Source organism: Aquarana catesbeiana, linkage group LG03 (assembly GCF_042186555.1).
Source record: "Aquarana catesbeiana isolate 2022-GZ linkage group LG03, ASM4218655v1, whole genome shotgun sequence".
Taxonomy (NCBI): domain Eukaryota; kingdom Metazoa; phylum Chordata; class Amphibia; order Anura; family Ranidae; genus Aquarana; species Aquarana catesbeiana.
This window is the reverse complement of record NC_133326.1, coordinates 221,227,146-221,239,184: the sequence shown is the minus strand read 5'-3', so window position 1 is coordinate 221,239,184 and position 12,039 is coordinate 221,227,146. Positions and strand designations below refer to the sequence as shown.

General features: G+C 40.6%; 1 protein-coding gene across 6 annotated transcripts in view; it reads left to right on the top strand.

The window, feature by feature from the left end:
* Nucleotides 1–12,039, top strand: part of PTPRZ1 (protein tyrosine phosphatase receptor type Z1) — a 375,560-nt gene that overhangs the window by 324,796 nt on the left and 38,725 nt on the right. For all 6 annotated transcript variants that reach the window (XM_073619797.1, XM_073619802.1, XM_073619801.1 and 3 more), the window contains 2 exons: nt 7,295–7,441; nt 8,104–8,197. In XM_073619797.1, the coding sequence (XP_073475898.1) occupies nt 7,295–7,441; nt 8,104–8,197 (241 nt within the window). The remainder of the gene's footprint in view (nt 1–7,294; nt 7,442–8,103; nt 8,198–12,039) is intronic.

Sequence of the window (12,039 nt, the reverse complement as noted above, 5' to 3'; positions counted from 1 at the left end):
TAGAATTTGTATGAATTAGCTGGTACGGAGTGTCTTACTGAAAAATATTATATAGTAAACTGTATACACAGAATTGAAATATATGTGCAAGGTCCTGTATCTCAAGGTGGACATATAATAAAACATGTCTCACCCGTTCCTACAATTGGGTAGTATGAACGTGTATATTCATAGACCCTGTATTCCTCTTATTTTTTTCAACCAAAACAGTATGAATATGTATATTAATAAACCTTGTATCAAAAATATACATAAATCGGATTACATTTAAAAGTGACATTAAAATTAAAAGTGACATTAGAATAGTGTCTATTCAGAAAAATTATATGTAAAAATGTGTAAAATGTAAAATATAAAAATATAAAAATGGAGCCACGGTCTAACATGGAGATCTAAAATGACAGATACATGTTCTATAGACCAAAGTGACAGATACATATTCTATAAAAAATCCTATGGATAATGTATATTATAAATATTATCCAACATGGACAAAAGCATTTATAGTTCAAAGAGAGGGACAGACAAGAGAAAGCATACTTTATGATTGGTTAATAAAGGCGTTAATGTCCCACTCGACATTGAGCCCCAATGGCGTGTGGGACTGGAGCTCATATATCCAGTAGGTCCTCTAATTGTGATACGCCCCGAGTTAGAGCCCCTCCCCGCCAGGGGGGGACATATCTGTCGATAATGAGAAATTGTGATCCTGACGGATCTTGGTTGTGGTACTGTCTGTAGTGTCTAGGGACAGTATGTTTCGTGTCCCCCCCAATTATTTTTGCCACATGTTCACCTACCCAGACGGAAAAAGTCAGAGTAGTACGGCCAACATAGTTATTCCCGCATGGGCAGGTGATAAGGTATACAACGTACCTCTTTGAACATTTTAATTGGGTAGATTTTATTAGTTACATTTGATCGAAATTCAAGTGTCTTATATCTATCATTTGTGTTATATTGACACACTGTACATTTTTTGCATGGGAAGTAACCTACCAACTCATGAAAGAAGGTGGGATGTCTGGGGGGGTCAATTATATTGGGAGCAATTTTGTTCTGTATGGAGGGAGCCCCTCTGTAGATTACTTTGGGTCTTTCGGGTAAAATGTTACCCAGGACACGATCACTCTTCAGCACTTCCCAATGGCGTTCTATAATGGTTTTAATGTCTCTATGCTGAGTTGAAAAAGAAGTCACCATAGAGTATTTATAGGCGTCATTGGATGTGCAAGGAGTTTTGGGGGTCAATAATGATCTCCTATCCATTTGCATGGCATGTTGTATTTCTGATTCGAGGGTAACTGAATCATACCCCTTATCTAAGAATTTTTGCTTCAAAGACAGTGCCTGTACTTGGAACATGTCAATGTTGGTGCAATTCCTTCTTAGCCTTAAAAACTGGCTGCGAGGGACTGATCCCAGCCAAGACTTATGGTGGCAACTATCGACGGGTATGAAGCTGTTACGATCAGTTGATTGAAATGGGTTTGGAATTTGAATTGTCGGGAACTAATCTCTATATCTAGATCCAAAAAATTTACTTTGGTTGAACTATATTCAAGGGTTAAGGAGATTCCCCTATCATTACAATTAAGGAATGAAAAAAAGTCTTCAAGAGATTTAGGGAAACCATCCCATAGGAGGAGGATGTCGTCTATATATCTGGCCCAAAAGATCAGACATGGTCTGTGTTCCGAATAGATGACATCCTCCTCCCATTTGGCCATAAAAAGATTTGCGAGACTGGGGGCAAATATAGCCCCCATTGCTACGCCTTTATGTTGCAAAAAAATTTGTTATTAAACCAAAAATAATTGTGTGTTGTGGCAAACTCTAATAATTCAAGAGTGGCATACACTTGTATTCCACATAATCTGGATTTCGAGGCAGTTACGCATTTCATAAACAGAGATCCATCACATACCAACACCCAAAGACATTACATCATTGAATTATGATTCTGAATATACACGTTCATACTACCCAATTGTAGGAACGGGTGAGACATGTTTTATTATATGTCCACCTTGAGATACAGGACCTTGCACATATATTTCAATTCTGTGTATACAGTTTACAATATAATACTTTTCAGTAAGACACAGGCGTCTCGTTGTAAACATAGAGACGTCCCCGCTGTGTGCTCCACCTGTCCCCTGTTCATAGTGAGGCTAGAAGGGCAGCGTCATGACGTCACACGCTGGCTCCTTTACTCACACACTGTCAGCGACACATTGATGTGGTCCGGGCATGCGCTCTGCAAGTTCTATGTGAACAAGAGCGAGGCTTGTAACGCAGGATGTTACCATGACGTGTTGTACATCCGTGCGTTCCAATATACTCATCCAAAGCGAGGCTTGCAGCGCATGCGGCCTGTGCCATTTTTGCATACCCGGAAGTTGTTCTCACTGAACGCCGGTGCCAATTGGAGCCATGTTTTAACATGGGGGTCTCTTACTGTATATAAAATGCAGTGAATACAGTGGTGTGGTACCCCAGATGATGTCCTAGAGGACGAAACGCATCGGGACGGACTACTGACACCACTGACACTGCCATACTATTTATCTACTAAGCGCTTTTTTCAGTCTCCAGAAATGTGAGTGTTTTTTATCATTAATAAATATGCTTTAAGCTTTTTATACAGTATTACGCTATGTACTCTCATATTCCTTCCACATATACTTCGGATGTCTGATTGGACCTGCCCTTTTGTCATATATATTCATGCAAGTACCTGGGTTACCTGGATTTGCATTTCTAGTAACAGTTACCATCAAGGATCCCCACTTTACAAGCTTGATTGACTCAGTGGGTGTACACCCATCTGTGTCCAATCTCTCTGGTAAGCCTCCTCTAAGAGCGGTGGTGGATCTTCTATCAACACTCTATATTTTAATTCCACACTTTTTGGTGTTATACATTTTTCAGGACTTTACTTTTTCACGGACTCAGTTCATTCTATTAAGAACACCAAGTATAAGTGTGTCACAGAGAAATTTTTTTTTGTGTCACCTTTATATGGACACAGTATATATAATTTAGAAATGTTCACCATATGAAACCACAGGCCAGATGGATAAACCTTGTCATAGAGATGGCCATTTGGGGACAAAACCTTGCCCCCCCAAGTAGGGTCAAGGCCCACTCGACCAAAGCCTGGGCAACCTCGGTCGCAGAAAAGGCAGGGGCAACTCCAGAGCAGATCTGCAGGGCAGCGACATGGTCGAGCTTCAGGACCTTCGTGAGACACTACCGCAGTGACCAGCTATCAAGACCAGACATTGGTCACAAGGTGCTCCAGACCTTATCCCCACCCTAGTAAGTATTGCTTGATACATCCTCTCGGATGCTGCCCTGGAAGACGATTGGAGAAAACAGAGTTAGGTATCTGGTAACTCTTTTTCTAAGAAGTCTTCCAGGGCAGCACTAGTTCCCACCCTAAGCAATGATACCAGGTATTGTTGGGACGCATTAGCTTACAGATTTCCTTCGGTGCTTTAATACTACTGAGGCACACAGGTGAGACTAACAAATTTATAATGTCGGACTAGTTTCCTGTTGCAAGAAGGAGGAGCCTATCTCTCGGATGCTGCCCTGGAAGACTTCTTAGAGAAAGAGTTACCAGGTACCTAACTCTATTTTTCTTTTAAAAATAACACACATGTTATACTTACCTGCTCTTTTGTAGTGGATTTGCACAGAGCAGCCCGGATCCTCCTTTTCTCGTTTTCCTCTTTTGTCATCTTGGCCCCTCCCTCATGTTCAGTGCTCCCACAGCAAGCAGCTTGCTATAGGGGCACCTGAGCTGAGTGTCCATTCAGACACGGAGGCCCTGAGAGCCGGGGCGTACCTAGCAGATCTGACACCTGGGGCCAGTGATTTTTTTGCACCCACACACCTCCCTTCCCCTCTTAAAAAATGGGGTAAAGAAGTGGAGCACACGGAGCGCCGTGCCTTATTGTGGGTGTGGTCAAAAAGTGTCATTGGGAGGGGCTTAAATGGGCATATTCTTGTGTCACAAGCAAGTATGTAACAGACACGAACAAACCTCAGCACACTGATTTTAATAAAATACTATTCCATTACATATCTTCTACACACAATCTATCTTCGCTTTCTTTTGGTGGTTTTTAATCACCACTGAGTTTTTTTAACTGTTTGCTATATAAACAAAAAAAAATACCGAACATTAAAAAAAAACAAAAAAAAAACACGTTTGTTCATTTCTGTTATAAAACTTTACAATTAAATTTAATTGTAGGCCAAATTAGGCCAAAATGTATTCTGCTCAATTTCTTTGGTAAAAAAAATAACACAAATCAGTGTATAATAGTTAGTCTGTGTGAAAGTTATAGTCTACAAATTATGGTATATATTTTTGAAAATTGATCAATCCTGATGTACTGACTGCCTATCTCATTTCTTGAGGCCCTAAAATGCCAAGACAGTACAAATGCCCCCCAATAGGGCTGGGGAGAAAATCGATTTAAATCTTTAAAGTTGAGAGGTCAAATCCTGAGGTCCTGAGACACTGCGGGCATGAGTTTTTAGGAGGGACTGCGGCTTTGGCCTAGTCCGCGCCTTCGGCCGGACTAGGCCGAAGCCGCGGCCTCGCCTAAAAACTCCTGCCCGCAGCTCCCCAGGACTGGTCCTGAGGAGCTGCGGGCAGGAGTTTTTAGGTGAGGCCGTGGCTTCAGCCTAGTCTGCAAGGCAGGACGCCGCGGACTAGGCCGAAGCCACAGCCTTGCCTAAAAACTCATGCCCGCAGCTCCTCAGGACCAGCATGGTGTCCAAAAAAAAAAAAAAAACTTGATTCGAATCGTGAATCGAGTTTTTTTTTTAAGAAAATCTCCCAGCCCTACCCCCCAAATGACCCATTTTTGGAAAGTAGACAGTCTAAGGTATTTAGAGAGTGGTGTTTGAAATTCTAATTTTTTGTTGCAGTTTTTTTTGAAAATGAAGAAAATAAATAACTTTTTTCACAATTTATTTTTATATACTGTCACCATAGCAGTACAGTCATCATATAAATGGTGGAGCAGTGAACTAGTGAGACTACGTTAAAAAAAAGCAATCATTTTTTGCAAATTTTTTTCTAATTTTTTTAAATTTTCCTTTACTTTTTTTGTACATACTGTGAACAGAGCAATACAGTACTATAGTGACACCATACTGCTCTGAGGAGGTGATCAGGATTTTTTTTACCATGATTGCTTATTACAGTGATGATCTGATCACTATTATAAGCAATCATTTTTTTAAATGGCATCCATTTATGTGCCATTGTGTACTATTGTGATAGCTGTGATTGCCCCAGCTATCACATGGTACAGGTCCAGGTACAGGTCACAATAGTATGCAATGAATGGCTATGCATGAAAGTATTGTGTACTATTGACAGGTGATTGCTGGGATTGGTCACAGCGATCACATGGTACCAGGGTTGGCCCAGTACAACAATCTGTGTTTTGCTGTGTCCGGAGGATGATGTCCACCCAGGATAACACTGTAGTTAATGAAGAATGTAATGTATTTAGAATACAGTAATCAGGAATATGAAATGTAAAACACAGTGAGAGGAATTTATCAAAATTGGAGCAGACAAAATCTGGAGCAGCTGTGCATGGCAACTAACCAGCTTTTATCTTCAATTTTTTCAGTTAAGCATTGAAAATGATAGAAGCTGATAGGTTGCCATTTCCAGCTGCCGCACCTTGGATAAATTCCCCCCAAGGCCTCATTCACACATACTCCCGTGTGAGGGCTGCTTTTGTGTTCTGGTCGAGGTTCAGGTGTTCTGTGCATCCCGTGCAGGTAGTCCCATTCATTTTAATTGGAATGCAATGGTTGCACGAACACAACCGCAGCTCCCAGTCTGACAGCTGTGTGGATGTATGACCTCAAATGCACTGTCTACAATGAGGACCATGCACCCACACAACTGTCCAATTGGGGCAGCGGTTGTGTCTGTTCAGCTGCTGCGTCCCAACTGTGCCCCTGTCTATACTGCAGGGGTCAGGAGTGTGTAATGCATAGGTTACTTTACAGAGTAAAACCGAAATGACCCCCTCTTCCCAGTACAAATCATCCCCCCAAGCCCATAACCCCAAGCCCCAATACAGACCTCCACAGTACAGATCCTGTAACATCCCTAAATCCCCCTCCCAGATTACCCCCCCACCCCAGTACAGACCCCCAAAACAAACTGTTCAGTACAGACTCCCCTTTCCAGCACAAACTGACCCCCCCAACACAGACCATCCCCCAGCACAGACCTCCCCCCACACACACACAGATGGATCCTTTCTAGAACAAACCCCTCAGTAAAGACTCCCCTCAATTCCCTCCCCCAGCACCCAGCACCCAGACCCCTCAACACACAGACTGACTTCCCCAAGCATAAACAGACCCCCCCACCCCATCACAGACCACTCAGCAGAGGTGCACCCCCCAGCACAAACTAACTCCACCAGCCCAGACCCCTTAATATAGACTGGCCAGCACAGACCCCTTAGTACAAACTAACCCCCTCCAGCACAGACCCCTCATTACAAACTGTCTCTCCAGCACAAACTGCCCCCCCCCCCCCAACATTCCTCATTCCCCCCAGTACAGATCCCTCAGTACATACCTTTTCCCTCTAGTATAGACACCCCTCCCCCGAGTATAACCATGGACATGTTCTTTTTTTTTAATGTTACACTGGGCTGCAGGGCACTGCTGTGCAACACAAAAAAATAAATGTCAGGCAGTCACGGCATCCCCAGTGAGTCAGTTAGGAACCTGTTTATATAGCAGCAGATTTGCCTAATTGTGGCCATAGCAATGCTTTTCAAAAATCCTCCCGTACATTTATAAAGTACAAGTTTGAAACCAGCAATCAGCTGACAGATTTTATATGCTTTGTGTTATTTCACTAATTATGTCTGCATTGTTCATTTATACCATGAGTTACAATAATTGTTAATGCTCGCCTTATTGTTCTATAAGCTGTTAGCTTTATATCATGAGATATAATAGAGCAACCTAAATGTAAAAACAGGACATACCATATGTGTACCAAAGACAAAAGAGATAAGCTCCCCACTAAATTAACAAATAGTTTTTACATAAATATACAAATTATGACCAAACGGACTACTGAATTTCAGTAAACAATGTATGACCCACTTCTTTTTTCTAACAAGCCACATTCCACTCACCAAAACCCTTTCTAAGCTGATTAGGCATTTAAATACTAAATGATTTGAGACTAAAAGAACTTAATATTTCTTATAAATACTTCTAGGAGCAGTACATCTTTATTCACAATACCTTAGTGGAGGCTATTCTAAGCAGAGAAACCGAGGTACCAGAGAATCACATTCACGCCTATGTTAATGCTCTTCTAACAACGGGCCCATCTGGAAAAACAAGACTGGAGATACAGTTCAAGGTAAGTCATGTATTATTTCATGAACCCTGAATCAATGGTATTTTTTACATTCCTTTATTTCTTTTTTTTGGTGAATACTTCTTTTGAGGACAAAATGTAGATGTTCACATATAATTTTGCAGCTGTAGTGCATTTACCTTGAGCTTTGTAAAAAGGTCTAATCATAAATTTAGTATTGAGCATTCTACACAACACATTATTACTGACAGAAAAGTCTGATAAAATGACATGCTGTACATAATAAGAAGTGATTCTTCCTGAATGAATAGAAAACAGAAGCACATTCCTTCTTATTTATTAGCGGAATGTGCACTGAAAGAAAGGCAACCTTTTTTTTAAAAAAGAAGAAGCCTTGAATAGTGTAACCTTATGAAACAGACAGGGTACTTCACATGGCCAGTTTTAAGAGCATGAGGCAGAATCCAAGAGTTTAATAAACACTTTTCAGTATAAGAAATTATGTAGTTAAAATGGACCATCATTTATTGGCGAATGTAGTCATAAATATTACAAATAACCTCATGTCATGTTTTTTCATTTAAACCCAGTAGAATTCTATTGAATTGGCATGAATTTTTATGTTGTACAGTTACTTTCATTTATCCTAGAACATTTTCCTTTTTGCTTATTGTTAAATAAAAACGTTTCTGTTGTCCTTTCAGTTGCTAAATGAACCCAACATTCTCCAGTGTGACTACTCCACAGCATTAAGGGCACATAACAGGGATAAGAATAGAACGTCTTCCATCATACCAGGTGTGTGCTTACACAGTTGTCTTTCTTTTTTCTTCTGGCTATGTATGTATTTTCACTGGGAAGAACCATTAAGGAGACAAAGCTCCATTTTTCATTGCCACCATTCCAAATATAGTAAATATATATATATATATATATATATTATATAAAGGCTAGAACCCCCTAGTACAAAGGGGACTTTAAGGGCAAACTTTTTTATATATCAAGACACAAATATTAATCCAAAGGATAGAAAGGTAGAAAAATGTATTAGATAAAAAACGCTGTCATAAACAAAAACAACAGTGATGCATAGAGTAATATACAGTACAGTATCCATATATAATATAATATATAAACAGTAAAGCACTTCTCCTATATCCTGATGCATTTCGTGAAATTCAAGATAAATCCCTTCTTCAGGGTTTGAGGGAGATAGTAATTGGAAATGCTCTGAAATAGAAAGAACAGACAAATTCTAGACTGACAGAAAAAGGGCAAATGTCGAACACAGCAAACATCATGGCCATAAAAATGTACATACCAATACTGGCTATGTATGTAAATGTCCTAAAGCTAAAAAAGGTTTTTCTTTACTCCAATTTGTCATGATTATAGTTTTTCCTTTTAATATATCAATGACGATCAAACGTGTCAAAAATTATTGGCTTTGAAAAAAGCAACACTGTGGTATACACTTGTGCAATAATACAGATTGCTATAGTGCTACCAATATAAATACTGTATTTATTGGCGTATAACACTCACTTTTTCACCATGAAAATTGGGTGCAAATAGCATGTGCGTGTTATACGCCAATACTTCAATTTTAGCTGCCTCTGAGAGGACAGGGAGGGGGGCGGGATGAGCGCCGTCAGATTAAATACAGTGAGAATCTCCTGTTTACTTGGCGGTCTCTGTAATAGAATGTCCCATCTCCTGGGCCGCCATTGGGCCACTGTTCTGTCTATCATAGGAGATTCTCACTGTATGTAATCTGTCGGCGCTTGTCCCGCCCCCCTCACTGTCCCCTCTAGGCTGCAGATGGGCATCGATCAGGCTGCATTGATGGCAGTGGTGAGGCTGCTGCATTGATGGCAGTGGTGAGGCTGCTGCATTGATGGCAATGGCAAGGCTGCTACATTGATGGCAATGGTGAGGCTGCATTGATGTAGACTAATGAGGCTGCATTGATGGCACTTGTGAGGCTGCAGATGGGCATTGATCAGGCTGCATTGATGGCATTGGTGAGGCTGCAGATGGGCACTGATCCTTATTTTGCTTCAAAGTTCCTTATTAAAAATTTAAGTTTTTTTCCTGAAACTTCCCTCTTAAAATGAATGTGCGTGTTATAGGCCTGTACGTGTTATACGCCGATAAATAGGTAAATAACCAACAACACAGTAAAGCTCTATAAAAGCAAACAATCACTCCATCCAAACTACTATAGTGCTGTCAGTGCATTCAATAATTATTACACACAGTGCAACCTAATTCCTGCTGCTGTGTTTCTAATCCACCTATGGTCAGTTGTGCCACTTTTTTGTATTCCAACACCTCTTATGCACTATCATCTTTTGGGTTGGACATCTTATATATAAGACGTAGGGTTGCACCGATATTGGTGCTGATACCGAGCATTTGCACGAGTACTTGTACCGATACCTCCCGGGATCAGCAGTGGCACAACTGCATCCTCGAGGAACTAAGAGACGTCGCTCGAGGGAGTTGGAGGTGTCACGCGGTCATTCCCGGAAGTCAGTGGGCGGAGAGGTAGACAGAGGGAGTCAGCGACTGGCAGGTAAGCTGGCCGAGGCAGGGCGTCAAAACACTGCAACGGCCATCCAGTACACCCTGCACTCATACGCAGTAAGGCTTGTTGCAGAATAATTTATTACACTGCAGCCACTATAAAATTGTGAGCTGCTGCTGCCCAGAGGATGTGTGAAACAATATGTGCAGGTGAATAATTTCACACTTTCACTTCATTTGTTTCCTCCGTCTACTCTTCATTATTTCAAAATGCTGAAACAACAAAATAAGCAACTCAATAAATTTACCTCAGTACAGGCTGAACACTGTGACTCCATAGCATAATTATTGCTATCCACAGATCTGCAAATTAAAGTGGCACAGGTGAGCATCTATAATCACTGGTATCAAATCACATAATTTACACATACAGGCTTGTTCCAGGATAAATTGGCAAATTCAGTTTGCATGCTAAAAATATACTGATGTCATACTCTGCTTACTAAATAAAGTATACTTATATGCAGATCCAATTAGAGTTTACTTTAGTAAAGTCAGACCAGTACAACATGAACTCTGATTGGTGGCTTTGTGGTACTTCCCTTAAAGTTAACCTAGCACTTTTCATGTTGGGTATACACACTAAGTAAAACGTATGTATGAGGCTAGTAACATACTTCTTGCTTGATGCATTTGTCATTTAAATGATTGGAAACACATCCAAACGCATGTCAATTTGTCCCAGATTTACATTTATGTATCATAGTAACGTGCAGTAAAATGTACATACACACAGCCAAATCAGTGCTGCCTTTCAGTGCCCATCAGTGTCTGCCCCAAAAAAAAGTATTGGTAATAGGTATCGGCGAGTACTTGAAAAAAAGTATCGGTACTTGTACTCGGTCTTAAAAAAGTGGTATCGGTGCAACCCTAAGAAGGTCTTATGGTGAATTATTCCCTTTAGGGGTTAACTGCACCTCTCAGGCCCCACACTGGATATCTATTATTCTCTACTGCATTGAGCTGATTTATTCAAGATCTTTTCCAGCATCCCCCTCCATGCCATGGAGCCAGGTTCTGCTCCGGGTTCAAGACCAGACCAACACAATTTTTTTACACAGATAAAAACTCTATATATTTATTTGTGTGTGCATTTGTGTGTGGATTGTTTTGCAAGCTAAAATAACTTTAACTGTAACAGTTTTCAGCATTCCTTATGATTTACCCCAACTTCCTTAGCCAAGGTCATACTACTATTCTATAGCTTTACATCCTCCTGTGTCACCTCTCGGCCTCCAGTATTTTCTTTGGTCAAACAATGGGCATCATCATACTATACTAAGTACTGTACCTCCCAGGGCTTACCACCTTCTGCATGCCGTTTAAACACAAACCACCATTGAGCCTCACTGCCTGAGATGTGTAGGTTGACTGTGCAATGCCGTGTTTAGTCCGGCTGGGTCCAACTGCCCTGCAGTTGTGGCCAGCTGGACTAAACAGACTATGGTCTGCATTGCATTACTGAAAGTAGAAGGCAGATTTCTTGTATTTATACAAATAGCATATAAAAATATAGAAAAGATTTCAAAATAAATATTTAACTGAACAAAAAGGTATGTTTTTATTAGCCAGGAGGTCCACATTCAAATATGGTCAAGGTCCCAATTTATCCCAAGAGTCCTGCCTAATAATGCAGAAGTTGTTTCTTTCATACGTTTTTTCAGGGGATAAGGCTCTGTTCACACTAGTGTGATTTCAGATGAATCTTGAGTCGCACAGAATCAAATGACAATGGAAAACAAATTAGGGGTTATTTACAAAATGAAATCCACTTTGCACTGCAAGTGCACTTGGAAGTAAAGTCGCTGTAGATCAGAGGGGGACATGCAAGGAAAATAAAAAACAGCATTTTAGCTTGCACATGATTGGATGATAAAATCAGCAGAGCTTCCACTCATTTCAGATCTACCCCTTAGATTTAGGGTGACTGCACTTCCAAGTGCACTGAAAGAGCAAAGTGGATTTGCCTTTAGTAAATAACCCCCATTGCTTTTGATGATGCTTGTTCACATCAACTCAGCACGGTGCAATTTTGAAAAAGGTTTCTGTAC